At 40.6% G+C, this 24,503-nt stretch overlaps 1 protein-coding gene across 6 annotated transcripts in view; it reads left to right on the forward strand.

The window, feature by feature from the left end:
- Positions 1 to 24,503, forward strand: part of LOC311255399 (plasma membrane calcium-transporting ATPase 1-like) — a 91,959-nt gene that overhangs the window by 21,116 nt on the left and 46,340 nt on the right. For all 6 annotated transcript variants that reach the window (XM_084349833.1, XM_084349834.1, XM_084349837.1 and 3 more), the window contains one exon: positions 17,495 to 17,918. In XM_084349833.1, the coding sequence (XP_084205959.1) occupies positions 17,723 to 17,918 (196 nt within the window). In that variant the 5' untranslated portion in view covers positions 17,495 to 17,722. The remainder of the gene's footprint in view (positions 1 to 17,494; positions 17,919 to 24,503) is intronic.

Raw genomic sequence — 24,503 nt, forward strand, 5'->3', positions numbered from 1 at the left:
TAAGCAGCAGAAACATAGTGGCTTTAAATCTAGGCCGCTGTAGCCGTGGACCGCTGATTTAGAGCAGGAAGCTGCTGACTGCTGACTGCTCCCAGTGCTCCTTGTACAGTGGGCCTGGGGGTTTTGGTATTTGAATGTGTTTAGGGAATGTGGTAAGGCTAATACAGGGTTGCTCTTTAAGGATTCAAACAGTTGAGATAAGCTGCTTACTACAGCTGTTTCCGAATCACTACAGCTGCATCATTGTCAAGACCAGTACTGCATGTTTACATGTAAATCAGCTCAATGAGTCAGACAGGAGCTAACTTATGTATTCATTTTTTCAGCTACTCTTTGTCTTTGTTTGGACTTAAGCTGCTTCCATTTTGTGCAGAATAGAATAGAATAGAATAGAATAACTTTTTTGTCCAGCCAGAGCAGGAAAATAGTCCTCACAATACAAACAAACAAACAAGATCCCCACTGTAGTTTAATTTCACCATTTCAATGTCAAACCAAACCAATTGTTACCCAGACTTCTATTTTTTCATGGCTCACAGGGGAGCCGTACAGTATGACGCATTGTTAAACACCCACAGCTAGGATTGGACGATGTCTGCCAAATTGGCATATCACAATGTCCACAGTGAAACATTGCGATGGACGATGACATCGTTGATTACAAATTTTAGGCAGCGTGTTCCCTCAGTGTTGTCTTAAGGCAGAAGTAGGGTATTGGCTCACCTCTGTGGCCGCTGCTGTTTCCCACCGTTGCTCTGACATGAATCTCCAACTGTCTCACCCTGCAGAATCATGCAGGGTCATGCATCTCCTGTTATCACCGTCGTACATCCCTGTGCCAGGTTTAAAAACGTCCTCGTCTCTGCACCACATGTCCGTAAATTAGCTCTGTTCAGCCTCATATGCAACATTGTTAGCCCACTAGCCAAAGTAGCTAAGCTAAGAAAACTGTATAAAAACAGCATGACTGAGCGAAACAGCGGCCCGCAGGAAAAGAAACACTGCTGCCACAAATTTAACTGAGTGTCGTGGGTTTGCCTAAATGAGCTGGTTTAATAAGAACATAATAAACAGGACATGGAGACATAATGTTAGTGCACTGAGCAGCAACATACTTCTTTTCATTTCCTCTCCCCACATATCACAAACAACACCAACTCTTGCACTACAGCAAAATTTAATTGTGCTCTCTGGTGGGGAGCCTTTTGAATCACGATGTTACGATGGTCAGGGATTAGTAGTTGATGGCTATCAGCCATCGGCGATGGGCGATGTCATGGTTCATCGGCCCAACATTACCCACAGCTATGTACTAAAAATCCTAACTAAAATCCCACTTACTAGCTTTTTCTAGGGGGATATTTTGAGTGATTCACTGTGAGTTAACCTGAATCATTTCCAACATAAGCAGTTTGAAGAGCTTTCCTGGTGGCACCTGATACCTGTAATGTTGCAAAGTCAGGGTGTGGCATTTTACAGACTGGTCACCTGACACGAGGAAACACTGTTGTCTGACGCTTACAGGCATAGTGTGAAGTTGACCTTTTGTAATGAACAGGCATGTACACACTTTGTCCTGCACTTCTCAGACCCTCTCATGACACCGATCCTGACTCTCTGATATCAAAAACATGTTGAATGATGTCACCAGGAAATGGCAGGGCCTGTTGTTTGACTTGTAGGATGTGTTGTCTTTTGTTATCATGTCAGGATGTTTGCATCCCTCTGCTGTCATATTTTTAGCTTTGTCTTCTTCATTTACCTCATGAGGAACATGCTTCTGTGTCCCACTCGGTGTGCCCTGCTTATCAACGAGCTGCAGACAGTCACTGTTATCTAACGTGTTAGAAACGCTTTCCATGCAACACACACAGCACTTATAGCACTTCTGTAAATCTACTTTGAGATGTTCTTAACAGGCAAACCGTTTATCTATTTATGTCTCAATGATTGTGATGTGTGGCCATTTCAGGCAAATTTTTTCAGTCTATATTTATGTCCTATGTCATGTAAAGTTCCAGTTCAAAGTCCACTTAAAGGAATGCTCACAATGCCCCAAAGTGTTGTTACTTTGCCCATTTTATGCGACATTTATTCAACTCTGAACAATGATACTGGAAGTCGTTAAGCTCACACAGAAATGATGTGCATCACAATGGTCAAATATCCAAATCCTTTGTGTGCAATTGGATCAGGCCATTCCTCATACTCAGAATCCTTTAAGGAAAGTTTTGCCACTCTCCCTGGGCAGTTATTTTGGGCTAACAAGACCAGGACCCTATCTAAATGAATAGCGGAAAAAGCCATAACTTCACTTTAGGACATAAAATGGTCACTGGGAAGAATAAAATTCATATATAGAATCACCAGTCAAATCTGTTTAAAAAAAAATAGAAAATTTAATTGATTTTGCCCCAAAATAAGGTTTAAAAGTGTGCTTTTATGGCTCTTGTAATGTCTCTATCCTACTCTAAAGGACAGCGTCCTAAAAATGCATGTCTGGTTGTTTGCCGACTTTTTAAAACATAAATGTCTACAGTAACGTTAGCTCATTGAGGCAGAGGAGGCTCTACGAAAGAACACAACATGGTGAGACTGGATTTCTCCTGGCAACAAAACATGGGTGGATAGTTAACTGTGAGAGCTAGTATGTCTAGTTAGCTCACCATAGCAGTTCACAAAGCTGAAAATTATACAGTGTTTTTGCACTTCATTGTCATTATTCTCTGTCACTGTCCCTGCAATCACTTGAGTCAAGCTTCCCTCTTTCTCTGCTGCTTATATTATTTCAACTGCAGCTCTGTGGAAAAGGATAAAAACAATCAGTATTTCCTGAATAAGTCTGAATATTGATTGAAAATTCCAAGGATCTCCAGTGTCAAGCCAGTTTGACAGGTTGTGGGACAGTCTGATTAATGAGGCAGGATCAACAGCAAATATGTCTCTTCCTGTGCCTTTAGGATAGACTATGAGGGTTGGGTTGTCATTTGAATGTCTTGTCACATGTAAGAATTTGTTTAAACTTCTTCTTTTTTTTTTTTAAAGTGGCAGAAATACTAAACAGATGGATCACAGACTGTAATCGGTCTGTGAGAGATCACATAAACAGGAAACACATGCTTGAATTTGGCCTTTGTGTTTGCTTCAATCGATGTGAATATTCATAGAATAGTAGTGTGGTGAGACAGTACCTTTGTCCTTACTGATAGTGCTGGGCTAATCTGACTAGCTGGTTTAGCTGACAAACAGCACAGCTCTGTCTTCATTTGTTCGTTTCATTTCCTCTTTGAGCTTTTTGCTGACAGTAAATGGAAAAAATAGATGAGTCAATGGAAAATCAGACTCAGGACAAGAAGGTCTACACAGATCATCAATTCTTATTAAAAATCTTGGTCTGTCTGTCAGAACGGCAGCTGTGTTCGATTGAAGCATGGGTTCTCGGTTTGAGGCTCCACCTGTTAGTGTGCAGCCTAGACGAAGTCAGCTGACTCCGACCCCAGCTGCAGGTACTTTCACCTGGGCTTTATCAAAGCCGCGACGCCCCGCCCTCACAGCCCTGCAGAGCTCGTTAGCTGTCGGAGCTAATTGGGAGGGTCTCCGCTGCACAGATGCTGACGCACTTCAAAGGAGTTCCCCTTCAAAGAGCTCATAGGTCAGAGTGGGAATAGGAGGAGGAACATGAATATATGTATGAATTCATGTTAAATAGTTTGACTCTGAGGATTCCCGTATAGAACAGAGTGAAGGCACGGATTAACCTGGAGAGACGAGGCCTTACACAACCACAGTCCTCTGTGTTAAACACTAAATACTAGTTTTAGTCATTTTTAGTTGAGGTAAGGAAATTCCTCAGCTCCAACTTGAGTCTTCATCACATACTATATTACCCAAATTACAGCATTTGAATACTGACCATCTTAAAGTCACAGTGAAATGGCAGTTAAACATCACATGACAGAAGATGCTATATCAGCGTTAAACAGAATATGTGGGCGTGTATATCGTTCAAACCCTTCAATTTGATTGGACGCCCAAAATGGCCGTGGCTTATCAAATACACTGTGCTACCAAGTGGTAGAGAGATACAGAGCCGTAGAGGGCAGTTGGCCTCTATCCACACCTCTATCACTCTGCTTTAACAGCAAAGTTTGCACAATATTGGGAAAAAAACTGCGACTGCGATATTTTTGTTTTCTGCAATATATTTTTTTTGCGATATGAAAAAATACAGGAGTGCTCGCCTGATAGCTTTTATAGCTCTATTTGGAAATAATTACTCATTTTAGAATGATCGGGGCGATTTTGTAGAGGAGTGCATTTTATGCAACAACCAAAACAGGCCCTGCTCTGTTTGATAAATTGACGAACAATGATCAATGCATGTTCTCTGTGCATGCAGAACCAGCATGCCACTGGCAAGCAACAAACTCCCATGCACCCAAGAACTCAGTTGGACAAATGATCTACTATTAGACTTCTCTTATGGATTACTCGAGGAAATGTTGTAGCATGACATGTTTGAGTTAATTTGCCCGACCTGACAATGGACGTCACCTGATGTGACTATATGCCCTCACTGCAAGGTTGATGCTGAATCGATTTATTATACAACCCCAACTGACGTCTAAACACGATATCTGATGCCAACTATGATATAACTCTGTTAGCTGTGATGACCCATGAGTGTTTGTGGAGTTTGATATGATGGATTGAGTTGCCCCCAAATGTATTAAATGTCTAAACAGGGCTGTCCACATACATTTGGCCACATTTGTGCATCAGTGACTTTTAGTCTCCATATCATGTTGCTCAGTCTGTCTGTCTTCAAAGGGCAGTACCGTCATTCCAGCAGTGTTTACTGCTAAACATGAACAAAAAAAACACACACTCACCATTAACATGCAGATTGAATACACATTGTCTATCAGTGACCATGTGGAGGACTTCATCTCAAGTCCAGCACACTCATCATTTTACCAGCTTACACAAAAAAATATCATTACCTTTCAAAAGCACTAGATGGGTTCCAGTGATTAGATGCAATGTTCCCAGGCATCATAAAGTTGAGGTGTTTGTTACTGCAAAGCTGCGTTTACAGTAAATAGGGTCCTCTGGTGGTGAAGTCAGACCAGAAAACACCTGAGACCTGCTGACTCTGCACCTCATCAGTCCCAGCCTGGGGCTGAACGATTTGGGGGAAAACGAGGAGCACGGCACTTCTGATTGGCGAGCATGACTGTCACACTAGGCATGAATTTGTAAAACCATCGACACACGTGTTTAAACGTGTGTCAGACGCACACATCCTGCAGCAAAATTAAACACAGCCTCTGCGATTTGCTAATCGTGTTGTTTCAAATCGAGATTTCAATTTAAAATTGATGAATCATTCAGCCCTATCACAGCCATTGAAAGCAAACACTCAAACTACAGAGTGTTGGTACTTGTTGGTGGCACTTCATTGATACATTTTCTCCTTGCATTGTTACAATGTTGTATGCTAAAAATCAGACTGAATGACAATTTATTTTCTCTTCAGTCCAACATGTTGTTCATGTCTGCTGTTTTCTGTTTGGGAGAGAGTTTCCTTATTGTGTACAGATTGCTTTCAGCTGTATCAGATGTGTGAACTTGCTGCTGATGCAAATTAAAGCTTTTTTTGATGCTGCTGTTTCACATTGAAAGCTTCCCACTGGCAAACCTGCAGGAAGCTTTTATTATGTAGATTAGTGGTGTAACACTGCACAGAAGTAGTAAACAGTTTGGTTAAACTCTTGGTTAAGGTCACAATATGGTGCACTACACAAAATTAATGCATGGATAAGTTTCTTTTCACTAATTTTAAGTGTCAAAGACGGACAAAAAACCCTTGCTTATGGAGCATTTAGGCAACTTTTTATATTACTATTTTCTTTTTTTTTAATTTTCTTTTTTTTTTTAGGAATATTTCCAACACTTTCTATATCACACTGTGCAAATACTGAACAAATGAACTTTCCAAAAAAGCAATAGGTCACAGTAAGCTGTAAAACTGAAAAGCATCTCTTATGAAATAGAAATAGAAAATAAATTGCTAATAAAAAATTAAACACGGACAAATATTTCAATTGATCAAACCTTTGAAATATTTAACTCCCTGTCTTGTCCAATAGTGTTGCGAAATAACTGACTTAAGGGTCTCCAGCAATTCATTTGCACTCACCATAGTGTGACTGACGTGCTTCTGCATTACGTGCATCAGTCTACATACAGTGTAATTTGTGTGCAGCTGCGTGTACCGGACCGTGAATTCACGTGATAGTGAAGGTGTTATAGGAAATGCAATGAGTTTGTCACCAAGTTAGCAGATCTTAATTCTTATTCTTCAGTAATAACAGATATAATCTACCCCATATGGACATATTCTGCACTACCTGGTCAGTGGACCAGGCCATTCACAGCTTGTCTCAGAGCGACTACTCCCTCTACTATAGAGAAACCCTAAGGGACAGCATTGTTTCATGAAAAGCACAAACATTAAAGGGATAGTGCTCTAAATCTCTCAGCTCTGCTGTGTGTTTTGATTTTTGCAGCCTGTTTTCCTTCATCTGCTGCAACAATGGAGGCTTTTATCTGACTGCACTTCATTCACATTCACACCTGGGGACTGACCAGTATCACCAGTGTCTGTTGTGTCCGTCCCCCGTCCCCACACACACACACACACAGGCTGCTGCAGGTCTGTTTCAGGGTATTTGGGTTATGATCAGTGTGGATCAGGACTCAGTGATGAACAGGCTGAGCTTCAGGCTGTAAACAGGATTATTGAATCTCTGGACGCTCTCCAGATGTTGCTGCTTTGTCTGGTTCAGATCTGTCTTCTCCCTGGTGCCTTCTCCCGTGAAGGACATGTCCTCTGTGTTGCAGTCTCCTGTGTCCTTCTGAATTTAGAGTTTATTAGCAGTGTCTCTTCCTCCACTCCGTTGCCTCTTTGCCTTCACCCTGTCCACTCACCTTGTCGAGGGGAATCATGTTCAACAGGCACTCAAATGCAGACGGTATTCTACAGCAATTGTCTGTGTAGGTGGATGTGTTCACACATTCGTCATTCAGACAGTGTGGTCCTGAAGTTTGGGCAGCATGTAGACGGTTCATGCATATCTGCATAGATGGGCATTACTACATTTACCCAACAAATGTCAATACATTAACATGCGTTTAACGTCAGATGAGCCCAGATTTTAACCTGTTGAGAAACAGTAGCTAAGAGTGTTAATTAAAAAAAAACAACTGTAAAGCTGATATAGCATTTGTACGATATGATCCATCGATGTTGGCCTTTCACAGATATATAGGTATCGGCATATATGTTGTTCGATATGTGGTGTTGTCGATTTGACAACTTTTTTCTTTTCCAAAAAGTTTATTGTTAAATTTTAATATCTCTTTGTCAATAGTGTTTGATAACATTTGAGGTATCATCACAAAATCTTTGGGTAATAACAGGCACAAGAAGCTATAGGATTTTAGCCAGGGAAGGACTAACAACAGAGCAGCTTTGTCTTCCATTGAAACGGTCTCTCACTCACGCACACGCACACGCACACGCACACGCACATGCACACACACAGACACACACACACACACACACACACACACACACACACACACACACAGAGAGAGAACAGTACAATAGACTGGGGGGCCTCAGGTTGTCTTAACTGTCCAGTCATCCAGCCTGTTCATCAGGAATCCCAGGAATGACATCTCACATGAAGCCAAAGATTGTGTGTGTGTGTGTGTGTGTGTGTGTGTGTGTGTGTGTGTGTGTGTGTGTGTGTGTGTGTGTGTGTGTGTGTGTGTGTGTGTGTGTGTGTGTGTGTGTGTGTGTGTGTGTGTGTGTGTGTGTGTGTTGTGAAAGCTCACTGAACAGATCAGATTGTGTTTCTACAGGTTTATCACTCCTCACCGTCACACATTGGTATGTGAGCACCAGTTAATAGTTCATTTTCGAAGGCCTGTTTTTTGCGTGTAAATCTATATCTACAAAGCTTGTGAATAAATAATGGAAGCATATAGGCCACTCTTCATACGTATTTGCAACCTCCTTGTATGTTTGAAGATATCCGTTGGAGAGTCTTTACATGACACAGTAACACAGTACAGTCAGTACCCCAGTGAGAATATTGATCACTAAGACACCAGTTGAACCTTGAAGAAACGCTCAGTCAGTCCGAGTCTAATACTGTTCATGTTTTCAACCAATCAGGAAGCAGTGAAGAGCTGCTGTCAATGATGGATTTATCATTGAGATGAGTTCAAGCCTCTTCTGTGTGTGAGATTGATATCCAACAAGTAAAGTTGAACTTGAAAGGCCGAAACATTTAGAAAAATAATAATCAAACTCTGTCCACCCCCGCCCATTTTTGATTTCCGTAACATAGCCCAAATCCCTCCTGTTACATCCGATGCAGATGGTATACGCCTTGTACAGTACATGCTATCATAACATCCAGAATTAATTACTGCAATGCCCTTTTTTCTGACCAACCCATGACAGCAAGAAGAGGTCTTCATTTGATTTGAAATGTCCCGACAAAGTCTGATCAGATTTGACCTGTCCTGATGTCTATTTTGGCTCTGTAGATTTCATAAATCTTTAGAGGTAGAGCCTTTGCTCACCAAACTCCACTGCAAATTTTGGAGGCTAAGATTTTAAAATGTAAGATAAAAATCCATCTTTTTTCTCTTTGCCATGGTTCCTCCTAGTCTTGCTGGTTGGGTAAACATTAAACCAGTTTAAGATGATCCTCTGAAATGGTCCTTAATGCACCTTACTATCTGAGTGCACCATTTACACAAACTGGGCTGAAACAAGCAGCATTTCGTGTTTGTGTTGAAATGTCCTGGAGATAATTCCTGGATCGACTTGGGTTTCCTGTGTGTGAGTGTGAGTGTGTGTGTGTGTGTGTGTGTGTGTGTGTGTGAATGAGTCCAGACCTCTGCCTTGTCTCTCTGCAGTGTGGGGATTTCCTTTTTCCACTCTGGTCACATGACTGCAGATATGGGTGTGGTCTCCTGCATTCTTGGCCTCTCTCTTTTTCTCACTCGCTCTCTTGTTACTCTGTCTGGCATGCTGCGGCACTCTCTCTCTCCCTCTCTCTCTCTCCCTCTCTCTCTCTCTCTCTCTCTCTCTCTCTCTCTCTCTCTCTCTCTCTTTCTCTCTCTCTCACACACACACACACACATCTCTGTCTAGACCAAACACACACCGGCTCAGTGTCGCTGACTGCTTGACGTGCCCTGCATGTAAAAATGTATGTGTGAAGCCACTGTGACATGATTCAGTTGGATTGTGTGTGTGTGTATGTGTGTGTGTGATCTGTTGCTGGGTACAACAAGAAAAGTTCCTCTCTGTGTGGAGGGTGTGGCCAGCAGCAACTTTGCATGGTGTGTGTGTGTGTGTGTGTGTGTGTGTGTGTGTGTGTGTGTGTGTGTGTGTGTGTGTGTGTGTGTGTGTGTGTGTGTGTGTGTGTGTGTGTGTGTGTGTGTGGAGGGCGGTGCAGGCTGCTGGTTTAGTATGCAGAGCAGGTGTGTCTGCAGAGGCAGAGAGCAGAGAGGAGGAAGTGGAAGGAGGACAGCAGCAGCTGAACAGAGGGATGGTCTGATTGAATATAATGAAGAACCACAAACCTTTTTCATGAAGTTAAAACTGATCCTCTGAGTGTTTGTATGGTAGAGCGAGAAGAGAATCTGCAGTTCTCGGTCAGGTCATTTTTTTTGTTTCTTTACATTTATGCGGTCTTGAAACAGAAACATATCAGTGAGGGAATTTTGGTTCATTTGTGCATTAACGAAATATAAAGTGAGAGTCCACAGAGTCAGATGTTCTCAAGTTAGTGAATAGACTGCCCGGCAGGCACCTTTGAATGTTAACCCTCCAGAGACCAACATAAGAAACTGTGATGATCTCCAATGTCCAGCCAGTTTGAGAGAGAGGGTGGGACTGATCGCTGCATGGTGAAATGATCCGAGCAGCAGAGGAGGAGGGACACTCATTTGCGGTGTAAAGACAGTGGTGGAGATAAGTAGCAGTGAAGCTGTACAATGTACAACTTTGTGGAATGCTGTTATTAGCATGCTGGTCATTCTGGCTAATGTAGTTTATATTTTCTATCCTCAGCTGCTTATAGTGGTACCACACTAGAAGGTCCCCACAGACAAATTAAGGTCTGAAAACAGCTTGAGTTTAGGGGATGTTGAGTTTCAACTACTGGATTATTAATAACAGCTGATTGATGCGGTCTTCATGACAATTAAAATGAGAATTTTGGACCATGTAACAGAAGCAAAAAGATCTTTTAAAAACATTTTGAGGCGTTTCTAGCGTGTACAAAGTTTAACTCCATCTGCTATGTTAATGTACACCTGATTTCATAATGATAACAACATGGTGGATGTGATGTTAGTCGGCATGACTCATTCTGCTTCTTGGTTTTGTTTAGTTTAACCAAAAGTTAATTGACAAGTGCCAAAACACACATCATGTCCTCACTGATATTGATTATTTTTGGAAAACTGTTTAAATGGGAAAATGTGTGTGTACATTTTATGTTGCCAGGTGTTTTTGTAAAGGTTTCTATCAACACTGAAACACCAAAATGATAGAAGTGAATCGCTTCTTCTTCCTCGAATTCTTCTGCCACCAGCCTCGGCTCCACAGTGGGATTTTGTGCAATACCAACATATTTATATTAGGATATGGAAGGAAAATCCAGTGACAATGAACATTTACGACTTAAGTCAGAAACGCAGGACTTTTTCCATCTCTAGATGATATGAACCCAGCGTGAGGCGGGATGCTTATGGGTAAAATGTTAAATGTTCAAACAACACAAATGATCTCCCATAATGCACCACAAATTAAAAATCCTGCATAGAAAGAAAAGCATTACAACACGTCTAGAGAGAGAATCCACAGATAGATCCAGACACACAAGGTCCAGGATTACAGACGGTCCCCCCTGCTGGTTCACCCACACACACACACGCACACACACACACACACACACACACATTAATCAGTTTGTTCTGCTAGGCCTTTTTAATAATTTTTTGCGCGCGCACACACACCCACACACACACACACACACACACACACACACACACACACACACACACACTCAAGCTGAGTGGCTGGAAACATGGTTGCTGCAGCTTAATTTCATCTGGAGTCAATAGCAAACAGATAAGATGGACAAAGAACAGACACACTGTCTCTCTCACACACAAGCGTGCAGGCACACACAGACTGAAACTCCCTATATATAGGGACAGCTGAATTCCTGACATCACTTCCTGACACTTCTGTTACTCAGTACAATCTCTCATTGAGGCTCTCTTTCTGTGGCATCCGTAGAAAAGTGAAACTTGTGGTCATCGTGTAGCACAGGCCTAATTCAGTCTGCAGTGTTGTTCCACTAATAAACCACAGAGTTGGTACCTCTTCCTCAGTTCTTAACTAGCTAATATCAAATTAGTGTTTTACTAAACCAGTTTTCAAAATGAACATTTAAGAAATACGGACATAAGTTATGTTTAAATCGGCTGCTAAAAAACACCCCTAGCACTGTCTACTTGGCATCTAAACTAAGTTATTTGGACATATACTTTAACGTTTTTGCCATAATGTTTTGCAATTTCAGGTTATTTGTGGTATTTTGGTGAAATTTTAACATTCTTTCCATCAGCATCTTTACATTTTTGCATGATTCAAAACAGTATTGGGATCAAGTATCTGGCTTTAATCCATACTCTTTCAGTCTAAACCAGCCATGTATTAGATCTGTTTTAGTATTAGTTCTGTCAGTTGGTTGAGTCAACAGCGCCGCCCTGTCAGTTGGTAGGTGTAAATATTTAATGATCAATTTCCTCCCAGTAAGAAGTAGTTTGTGTGGTTCAACTGGGTTTGATTTAGTGATGTGTAAATCTCCACTTCGTAAACGTCAGCTGACATGTGTTGACACATTCAGCACCACGATGGTCCAATTAGACCTGCAGTTTGTCAGCAGCATGGAGACAGCAGCTTGTGTGTAGTTGTGACCTGTGCTGTCTGACTGACCTGTCTCTGCTTCACCTCAACTTTCTGCAGTTTTCCAGCTCATTCAGAAGATAAAGAACATTTGTTTTCTGACAAGGAAAAGTGCTCAGCTGTGTATTTTTTTTGGGGTTATATAATGTATTATTTTATGATTATTGATGAGGAATGTGCTGACAGCAGCTGTATCAGAAATGTCCTCATCTGTGTGACAGTTACACAGCTTAACACCAGCGCCATCAATCCTCGTTCTGCCCCCACAACCCTGACTGGGTCTGGTGTGTCTCCAGCAGCGAACAGCAGACCTCTGACTCACTCAGCATGATTTCAGAGACCAGGTGTTTGGACCTGGTCGACTCTGACAGGAACTGTGTTGGAAACTGATAATGGTCAAAAATAAAACTATGAAAAAAGGAAGCAGCGTCTTCAGTATAAGATGAAGATCAGCTTTCAGAATTAATAGATGCCTAATGCTATGTGTCGAGCAAAGTGCTAAGTAACACTGTGGCAGAGGTAGCAGAGTATGTGTGTGTGATCAGTGTGTTTGTGCACATATTAATCAAACACATGCTCGTTAAAGCATACAGTGACAGCCACATGCGCACTCAATCGCATCACAGACAAGAAAAGGTGAGAGTGTGTGTGTGTGTGTGTGTGTGTGTGTTTTCTGTGCGTCAGCAGGTGTGTCATTAAGGTCTAAAGATAGGAATGCTCACCTTTGGACTGCGGTGGGTGCGTCCGTGTAATTAACAAAGAATAAAGGAGTGTGTTTGTGAAACTCCTCCTACAATCTGTCAGTCGTGTAGCACATTCTTTCTCAAGTCTCCTAACTCTTCTTTTACTCTCCCCACAGCTCATAGTCAGGATTTATCAAGTTTTCTTGCCACATTTATAAGATAATCCTTCATTGATCTCCCTGAAGTGAAAGTCATGTGTTACAGCAGCACAAGTATAGAAAACAAAAGGGATTAAAACGAGAACTTACTGTTGCCGAAAATGTAAGGTTAAATATTATTATCACGATTATCACAAAACCTTCCTTAAACACTACTATTAGTGGTTAAATATAGCAAATTTACTTAACACCATGGTCACCTTGGAATGAATGAAACCTAACCAACTGGATTGTGAACTGTATATTGACGCTTTTTTGAACTATGCAATTGAAATAATATCAAAGAAAGAAATTAAAGAAAGTTGGTTGTTTCAAGTTTTAGATGGTTGACTGGAAATTTCTTTAAATGTCATTTAAAATCCAATTCTGTTCATTCTTTTCTGTGTTAATAGCCATTAAAGAACCAGAAACTCATAGTCAGAGTTTATGATTTAACCCACCAGTCTATAAGACTTCCTGGAGCACAAGAACTTTGTAGTTAGTGTTTCCTGTAGGTAGTAATGGTTAAAAGGCACAATGTTGGAACATGATTCCAGTGGACCGCTGCACAGTTATATTGGCACAGTTATATTGGCAGCACTTACTCTTCTACACCACAGTCTCCACATTACAACTAACAAGAACAACAACCAGAGTTAAAGCTGACTCATCAGGAATCATGTAATGTCACGTCTTGTTATGTCAGTTATGTAAAATGCATGCCCTCTCAATGTTACAACTCAGCAGCCAAAAAATAGCGGTGCACATCGACAGTATTAGTATAGCAAGTCATGCTAGAGCTGGTGAGACCAGGAGCCATGTTTGCTGGTCCTGCAGTGACTGCTTTGTCTTTTTGACTGGTAAAAAACGCTCTGTTGTGGCTAATCAGACTAAAACTGCTTATGAAGGTAGGAGCTCTGTGAGGTGTTCACGGTGCCCCTATGAAAATCATGGTAATGACAGTAACATGATTTGCGGTGTTGTTTTTTAGCTACCATTACACACTACAGGACTCTGCTGCTCAGCAGCTAACAGCCGATTTCAACACAAATGTGTTGTTCACATTGTAGCATTAAGTGGAAAGAATATTGCATTGTTGTAGTTTGTAGTCAACCTGAGTTTACATTGTGACATTTGGAAGACTGGGTTTGTTTCCGTTTATGAAAGTTCGGGGAAAAAATGAGGAGCGAAAATATGTTTAGTCGAACAAAGAAAAACAAGTGACAGTTTAAAGAGGAACTGGGGAGCCATTATTTTACTTGATATGTCTTGGGACAAAATGGCCATTCTTGATGACACTAACCAATTCTGCTGCTTTAATCCTATTCATTTGTGTAGCATTATGTTCCAATTTGGTCTGTTACATTATAATGAAATACTTGCACATTTCCTCCTCTTAGTGCCTGTATAATTAAGTAATCTCATCATCTGTAATTAACAGATTCCATCATAATGACATCACCAACTATTTGTGTAATAATGTACAGCAAACATTCATGTGGAGGTTGATTTTATTTCTCTGATGTCTTGTTGCATAATAATGACTCGACTTCTGGTTAATGAACGGTCGGATAATTGCTGAACACAGACAGGACATTTGTCCTGGTTTAATCAAGAGAATACACACATACACGCAATGATAGGGCACTCTGCATAGCCCGATAAGAGGAAAATTAGAAAAAGAAAATCTCTGATACAAATAACCGAGGAGGGTAGAGGTTAACAGCAGATTCGATTGATGTAACGGTTGGCCGATATTATTGTCCAATATTGGCCGATATGAAAACATTTTGTTTTTACAGAACATTAAGCAGAAAAACATGCTTTGTGTAAATGTCCAGCGAGGTGTACTTTTTCAGTGCCCTCATGTCATTTTCAATTCATTTTTTTCCATTCACTTTTTCCACCTTTTAGATATCAACAGGAAACACAAGTAAAGAAAGAACAACACAATACCTCCACTGTTGTGTTCTTGTGGTGTCTGTCTTAATCAAAACTGCACTGGAAACACAAACAGGAATGTGCTAAAGCAAAGTTTAGTACAAGAGTTTATGTCTTGTTTACAGAGTTTGTTTAATGAATAGTTGATGAGTTCTCACTTGACTTCCTTATTTTGTTCCGGGGGTTTATTCCTGAAGGACCTAAGAGAACCCTCTTTAAAGACACCACCGAGGCTCTGAGGCACAAGCCGGTATAGTAGAATAAACCAACAAAACACATCACAGTCCCAGGGATCCCGGATCCCGGATCCCGAGATCATAGTCCCGGATGTTTTGGAGCCCTAGGTAAACTCTCATTCTGATTTGGCCACTCAGAAATGCACTTGTTTTTATTTCTAAACACAATTTTCATACAACTATATGTTTGCCTGCACTGTTTCACGCAGTAAATATCTGTATATGAATGAATAATAAATGACCATCAATGTTCCAGTGAAATATTATATGTTAATATGCTGTTAGAACATGCTGAGCCTTAATGCTATCAAAATGGACTTCGAACAACAAAAAATACAAATGGATTTCTGTTGTGGATGGTAATTGTCTGAGCATTGACAGTACGATTTTCCTCAGTATAGAGTTTTAAAGTGGGCAGAGCGACTTTAAGGCCCATTAGTTTTAACCACACACAACGTCAGGTGACTGACAGTTGGAGCTCTTAAAGGCTTTAATGGACATAAAATCATTCCTGGTTGAAACATCAGCACAAAAGATGAACAACTGTTTAAGAGATGAGTAGGCCTGATAGAAGCCTGTGGGTGTAAAACTGAAGGAGAGAAGTCAGCTTAGTCTCCAAGGTGCATTTTGGCTCGTGATATGAGACCATAAATCGGCTTATATTTCGAATATTATTATATTGTGACATGGCATAAGTGTTGTCTTTTCCTTATTTTAAAGGCTGGATTACAGTAAAGTGATGTAATTACTTGAACTTACCTGTTTTCGACAGTACTCGCCCATACACTTCATCATATCCACATCACTGATGATCATCACTGTGTTAATAATTTGTGAAAGTACTAATGGTTATTATGGGCGAAATATCGTTGTCTGGGTGTTTGGTCAAAAATATTGTTATATTTAATTGTGTCCATGGCGCACAGCCCTGCTATGTGTGAACGATAGAAATTCAGCAATGTTAAATATTCAGTGTATGAAAGGGAGGCTCGCCGTCACTTTGAGAACCACTGACCTTGGCGATTGCCTGTGTCACCGATACCACAAACCACCACTCAGTAGAACCCTGACTCCAGCACTAACAGCAGTACTTCTCTAATAGGGTGTGTGTGTGTGTGTGTGTGTGTGTGTGTGTGTGTGTGTGTGTGTGTGTGTGTGTGTGTGTGTGTGTGTGTGTGTGTGTGTGTGTGTGTGTGTGAGAGAGTGTGTGTGTGTGTCCATGACAGAGCACTAAACAGTGAAAAATGGAGGACAGCCTTTGATGTGCACTTACATAATCTGTGTTGATGGGTTGGAATGCCACACTTAGGCCACACAATCTCACACTCACACAAATACACATGCATGCACACACACACACACACATACGCACACTCTCCAGCTCTCTCTCTCTCACACGCACACACACACAATCACACACTGACCCAGTGGAGTTTTCCCTTTCATTGGTGTATCATCCTCTGCTTGGTGTTGATTGGCTCTCGGGCTGCAGTGTATTCAGTCCTGAACGCTGGTTGTTCATCCGCAGGACAAAGGAATCTAGCTTCCTTGTACTGTACTAATTTATTTTCACAATAGCTTTTGTCTTGATCATGGTTTGTCTTTTTTCCTGAATTGTAATCATTCAATCATCAATTCCATTCGTTTGTCAATATTGCTACTGTCGTTTGCTTCCAGTAATGAATTCAAAAGCCAACTCCTGTCTCAGCCTGTATTGGAAGTCTGTTAAGCTCACTGTATATCTGTGAGAGCAGAAGAGTGAGGATTTGTAATTTCACTTAATAATGAAAAACCTGCCCGACAGTTCAACATCCCTTCTACAAATTATAATCACTGGTGCTGCTAGTTTTGTCTCTTTTTTTACACCTCTGATCTGAGTGTTAATGAGTGTTGGATCAAGGTTTATTAACTTGAATTAAGCAGATTTAAAATTGATGTACTGATCTCTGGTCATGCACTCTAGTTTGATGTGGTAAATTATGAAATATAACTTATCTGTAAATGAGAGTATAAACAAATTTATACTCAAAACAGAATTGTACTTTTCTTTCTACATCTGGCTCATAAACTCTCACAGACGGTTCGGGGAGTGCAGATATTTACCCACCAATTATGTGTCTCGGAGGAGCAGCACAAAACCGATAATCAGTTTATGTCATAATGACCTCGGTGATTCAGCGGACTGCTTTAATAATCTGAGATGAGAAACTCTCATCTAATTGGCCCAATTAGTCTCTGTGCTGTTAATTAGTAAAAATCAAACAGTCTGTCTGCTGCTGATGATGTTAAACTGCTGTGTGCTCCGACTGTTTCCTGCCTGGTTCTGGTTTATAAAAATCAATTTTCCTGTTTCTGTTTCCTCTGCAGCCACAAGAACATGTTTATTCCCCGGTTTCCATGGTAACCCGAGACGAGCATGTACGTCCGGGTCAGGAGTTAACCTCAGCGCTCATCTCCTCCGCTTTCCTCCTGTGAGAACTACACTATCCACAATTCTTGTGAACGGACTACCCACTCTGGCGTTTAGATCAGTTTAACAAAGACACTCAGAGGAACAACAACTACAACAACAACACTGCTGTGAAGAGGACCAACATGGCCAACAACACGGCGGACCACCCTCCGGGGAATTCGGTTGCAGAGGGCAACCATGATGGTGACTTTGGGGTGACCGTGGAGGATCTGAGGACCCTGATGGAGCTGCGGAGTGGCGAAGCCGTCAACAAGATACAAGACACGTACGGAGATGTGCAGGGCATCTGCCGCCGCCTGAAAACATCCCCTATAGAAGGTAAGACATGTCCAACACAACAAACCAGACTGAATCAACAAGTTTATTTCCTGGTTTAAAAACAGTCAAAATTTAGTATTTTGCAGAAAAAACACTTTTGATATGTTTGTAAAACTTGAGGCCTTTTATCTACAATCAAAGCTCAGTCAAACTCATTTTCACTGTCTGCTAAGTGGGTGATGATTGTTCAAGGTTATTACCCCATTCATAATACTGTTGTCTGATTACTTATTATTATTCACCTTTTACCCCAAATTATATTCTCAAAGAATCAAACACAGTCATATAATTGGTTTGGTAGCAGATGTTTTGTGCCCATGCTCAGAGTCTGCACACCAGTGGTTGGTAATCACTGTTTTGAACGATGCTTTGAAACTTCAAGCAATCGATTTTAATATTGATTAAACAGTCAGGGAGCTGCTAATGTATATCTCGTTCAGTCAACTCATTGGCAAGGTTGATTTACCGACCAGGCAAAGCCGGGAACTGCCCCGGGGCCCCCAGACTCACAGGGGCCCCCAAAAGCCCCAGGTTCATTGGCTCAATAATTTAAATTTGTTTGGCAATTTGCACCACTAATGAATCACCAAATTCAACCTGTCCTGCCTTGTTTAACATATCATTAACATAAGATAATGGCATGGCAGGCCATTTTGAGAATTGATTGGTAAAAGTTTAGAGGGCAAGTGTTGGGCGATGGAGAAGCATCTCAGAGCAGCTTGGTAAAAACCTTACTGAAGGAATCACCTCACTAATAAATACACTAATTGGACATTCAGAGTAGATTGGGAAATTTCTGATTTGGGTACAGTAATAACACAGAAACACATACACATGTCAGGAGGCGTGTGAGCCATTAAACAGTGACTATTCATACAAACACAACACAACATTTCTGGTAAAAGATACATGCACACACACACACTCACACACACACTCACACTACACACACCTTATTCTGTGGTGATAGACGATCAGTTTGGATTTCAGACGGAGCTTCGTGTGAGTCCAGAAAATGGCCGACATGCTGCTGTTTGTTGTTTCTCTCTCCCCCCCTCATCTTTTGATCTGTGTGTGTGTGTGTGTGTGTGTGTGTGTGTGTGTGTGTGTGTGTGTGTGTGTGTGTGTCCCCGTGTGTGTGTGGTTGTGTGTGTGTGTGTGTCTGTGTGCGCAGCCATCGGCCCATTCCAGGATTGAAATTAGTTCCAGCCCGTTCCCCTAATGGCTCCATAGATCATTGCTCTGTTCCATTTAGTAATCAGAGGACAGCTGTAGTCGCGTCCTCCACGCAAGAAATTACTCACTTTAATGAAGAAACTGTAATTATATTTTCACTGCAGAGAGGAAGGGAGGGAGGGGAAACAATGAGGGAAACCCGAATGTAAGATTGAGGGCAAACATACGCAGTGATTGACTGTTACAGTGAACTACTCTGAGTGTCAACCCTGTTTTAATCCAGGTACTGTTTGCTGGCTTTTTTTTTAATCATTAATACTATGTCCTTCATCAGCATTATTTTCTGTATTCTGGGTCAAGCTGCAAAACCATTGGATCCTACATTTCCCACAATGCATATGGCCTTTCATTACACTCTTTCTGCCTGGTAAACACCCAAATCTTTCAAACTCCCCACTTCCAGTTTGCAACACAGGCTTTCTTTTATAAATTAGTAGTCTCAAAGCCCAAGTTCAGATAACCTTGATGACATCACTAAGGCACCATCAGGGTTTTTCTTTGTCCTCGAGAAGACACGGAAGACATTATTATATTTCACATTATATCTTCATTATCGATTAATCTGACTTTTATTAATTGATTAATTGTTTTGTCTATTGAAATGAAAGAAAACGTGGTCAAGAGCCAGTGCATCTTTTATCCAACTAACACTTCAAACCCAGCCACTTTTCATCTCCTATCATAAATTACAAAGAACAGCAGAAAATCCTTCCATTTAAAGAAGATTGAACCAGCAAATACAGTATACGACATTTTTGCTTGGAAAATGACTGAAACGATAAATCAATTATCGGTAAAGCTGGCAATTAATTTTCTTTCTATCGATTAAAACGATTAATCGACTAATCATTGCAGCTTTAATCATGCGCTCAAGCACTTGTCCAACAATCCATCTGTATGACAAATGATGATGATGAAGCATCTACTGTATCAGAAATGCAACAGCAGAAGATGAACTGGTATATCTGTTAACAGTGCAGCCGAGAAAACTGTGGACTGAGAGGACTCATAGCCACATATTGATTAAAAAAAAAAAAATCAGAAGTCAATAATTGGCTTGTGGCCTTTAATTGGCCATATTTCACGCTGTGCACACAGACTTGTTTGCCTTGACGACGTGTTGGAGGTGACAGTGTGCTGGCTCTCAAAAACCACAGTGGAGCCTGTCTTCTGCAGCTCTTCTACAAATGGCTCATTCTCAGTAGATAATTAGAAATGATTTACTGACACAAATGGCTGATAATGACTTAAATGATTTATGAATTAATGTGAATGAACATCAGCAAGAAATGCGTGTTTGCATTAATGGTACCTTTAACACAGCTCTGTTTCCTGTGAATCCCTAAGACAAGGCAATTTCAATTTGGTGACTCAGCCCTTAAGAACAAAAACTAGTATGTAGACAGAATGTAAATACATTGAACACATTTGAAGCATTAATAGTATCAAAATTCTTAAGGATTTTAACTTGTTTAAAAGTATTTTCATTTGCACTATAAAAAACAGTGTAAGTCTGTACCTGACAAAAAGGAAACCTGCTTATAACCTTGAGCTTCACACAGCGGGTTATCTGTCACCTAAATCAGATTTCTGACACTGACTGTCAGTGTCAATCCTCACCAGAGGCTAAGATGATTCATGTTCCTCACATCCTAAAACACAACAGAAAACTTCTTCTACTGTCTGATAGCCAGTTGATGGTTAGCTAAACTGATTGGCACAGTAACAGTGGCAATATGTCAGCAGTTGGCGACCTCTCACAGTTATATTTAACTGTGTTTCTGTATCAGCTCACTGCTCTGGCTGTGATGGCGATGCTTCTTTCTCAGCTGCTTTTACCTTCAGTCCGCAGAATCAGCCTTTGATTAAACACTGAGCTGACTGTGTGGTCAGGTTGAACTCAGGACAATGACACACAAAGACACGCACAGACACACACAAGGCTCAGCTGTAGCTTTGCATCCTGCTGGTTAATGTGTATTGATGAATCTGTCTGCTGCCTCTTTGGAGGTCATTGATCGTCCATCTCATCATTTTGCAAAATGTATTTCATGTTGCGAGGACACACAGCCTCTGAGCAAGAGAATCAGAGCCAGATGTAAACTTTATTCAAACAGGGCCTGGGTTACAAAAAGCTTCACAAAGAGACGCATACAGACCTAAAAATAAATTACTATATTAGGAAATGCTAATGAACAACATGTTCTGTCACTGCTCAGAAGAAGACAGGAGATGATTTCTTTTTGTCCCCGTAGTGTCACTTTTATTCCTTCATGTAAAATAGTTTATATCTTCAGAGAAACATCCAGGACTGAGAGCTGAAACTAGCAGATAAAAATGGATCTGAGCAGTCACCAACTGTGTCAGCTGATGATCTGATGACCAGTTTTATGCTGATTTAAAACAGTCAGACATTTTGTGCCATTTCTCTCATCTACGGATATTCGTTCCTCAGATATAAATGCTATCAGAGCAACTGATTGGACTGTAACACTTAACAACTATTAACATTAACTTTTAATTATTATTGATTAATTGAAGAATAGTTGAGTTCATTGGTTTACCAAACCAGAAGTTCTTGTATTCCAGGAGGTTCTTCTGTAGTTACCAGGTGAAAAGAGTGTGGACTAGTTCATCTCATTTGTAACATCAAACATGTTCTGTTTTGGAGGACACTTAACACAAATCTTTTGCATATTTATTGTCACAATAACTAATAAACAACAAGTTACAACAGACCAACTGCACAGCGTCCCTATCCGACTAAGTAAGTTGTCAAACCTGAACAGCAACTGCTGCAATGTGTTAAAACTAGTAAGCAAGAAACCAAAGATTTCAAAAACGGACTGAAATGACATGAGCAAATGGTCCAACATCTGTCAAGTCGTTGAACTTTAATTGGTCATGTTTCCATTTGTTTAACTGAATTTTACACATCTTTGTATTAATATAAGCTATAATGACAGAGCTGCTATTGTACAGCTAATGCTTTGTCAAAAGAGAATAAATGACTACGGAGGCATCTCGGCTGACAGTTCACATGGCAACTGCTGACTGACATCTGAAACGGTGCAGAGAGAGGCAACTGTCAACTTCCATGATGACACCTGTAATACTGGCTGTCAAACTGTAGATCCTCCAAACATTGATACAGGACATTTTCCCCCTGTTTTTCAAGAAGCCTACATAGTGTTTAAAATGTGTGATCTATTTATAATATTTAAGATTTGGGATTACTCAGAGAGCTGTTGAGTTATTTACCTTTCAACAAGGTTAGGTTTGGTGGTATGGCAGCAGATACTTTATCTGTATCTTTTGCCAGATGGCAGCAGGGTGAACAGACTGTGGCTGGGGTGGGTGTGTGCAGACATCTCACTTCACTGATGTCGCTGATCTGATGCTTTGTAGACGGGCACCAGTGATGTTCTGGGCAGTTTTGATCACCCGCTGTAGAGCATTCCTGACCTGGGCTGTTTGTTCATTTTTATATACAGACACCTAGTCATCAGCAGTGCCTCTGTGCTTGTCCTGCATTATTAAAATGAGCAGATCTAGCTTGTTTTAACTTTGCTGTCTTTAATAGGTTAAAATATGGTGATGGTAAATAACCAGACTTTAAAAAATGCACAGCAGCAGGTAGACCTGTGACCTCAGAGCTCATGATTCAAATCATGCAGGGAGTTCTCAAATTTCACATGGGAGGAAGCGAACGCTGGCATCCCAGCTGGTTAAATGCCCGTGTGGCTGCAGGAACCAAAGTCATATTCCGAACATTTTGAAAGCCCACCCACACAGATATTACACTAATTAAATTACAGAACCAAAAAATCACACACATCCAACAGGACTGTCGGGGTTGTGGAAAATGGTAGGAAACCACTTCGTTAAGTCTATAAAATTTCAGATAACTGAAAAAAACAGAGAAAGCAATTATTCACAGTGCAGAAGCAGAAAAGAGTTCGAGTTATTGATTGAAAAATGACCTTTTCAGATCATTTTTAGATTGATTAATGGTTTAATTGTTGTGTTCAGACACTTTATACTAACAGCAGACAAATGAGGACTTTGTTACTCTGTTAAATCACAACCAGCACTGCATTTGATATCTGATAATGACAACCAAAATGTATGTTTTGACATAAGAAAGGTCCATTAAATGTTCTTTCAGAATAGAAAGCAAGATACGTACTGAGCAAACGACTAATCATCAGTCAGGGTTACATCTAAGCTCTGAAACAGTACACACACACAACCACACACACACACACACACACACACTAGTAGTAGTACAGTAGTATAAGTAGGTTCAGAGGTTTCTTGGCCTGCTGGCGTGTCAGATCTTTTCAAGCACTGTGGTGTGAGAAGTCAGCAACCAATCTGAGATTCAGCATGATCTGCGTGACCCGAGTGTCATTCACTGTAACTAACACGCACACGCACACACACACACACACACACAGCCTCAGGTCATCCATGTCTTTGCCAGTTGAAGCAGAATGATTCTCTAAGCGATAAGTAAGAGTGAGAAAGCCAACAAGACATGCAACGCTTTTCATGTCTTTTATTTTTCCTTTCTCTGTATGAAGTTATTCACCCGTTCACAACTCTTATCATAAAATAAAGTCATATATTTCATATCTTCATTCAAAATTATGTCAATGATGGACTATCACAGAAGGATGAGCACATGTTATTTCTAGCTACCTTAAGATGTAACTAGTAAAAAGATGTTTTTTATGATCAAGAGGACAATGTTTTTTCATCCAAATGGTTAAAAGCCTTCAGGATTCTTATGCGTGTGTGTTTTCATGTGTGACCCGCATGTCCTCACATTACGTTGCTTGATAAAACGCCACATTTCGTCATGCATTTTTAAGCAGACTGAAAGGGCTTTTTTGTCCAGAAAGACCAAAGAAAATATCTGAATTAAAAAAATAAATATTATATTGACCCACAGAACAGGCTTCTGTATGGCTTTTAGTATGTTTCCATGACTAGATCAAATGTTTTAGACTGTAGACTCACTCCGACAAAGTTCTGAAATTGGCTGCTTGTATCATGCACTTGAATTTTTTACATTTGACAAACAAGGTTATTGATCATCAGCAAACTCTCTGTCAGTTCTGTTTTCATGCAGAATTTAATCATTTTCCCTCTGTGAACTGTTAGTTTAAACCAAGTATTATCACATTAAAATTTAATTCAATATGTCAGTACAAAGATAAATTCCACTGCCGGCCAGAAGATATGCGAAACTTGAAGTGACAGTTTTAATCACTAGCAATATATTTTCTTTACAGCTCTGAGCTTACACGAACCAATGAGCAAGAAACACAATTATTTTTTTGT

Source organism: Pagrus pagrus (assembly GCF_965226575.1).
Source record: "Pagrus pagrus genome assembly, chromosome: 3".
In the NCBI taxonomy this organism is placed as follows: Eukaryota; Metazoa; Chordata; class Actinopteri; order Spariformes; family Sparidae; genus Pagrus; species Pagrus pagrus.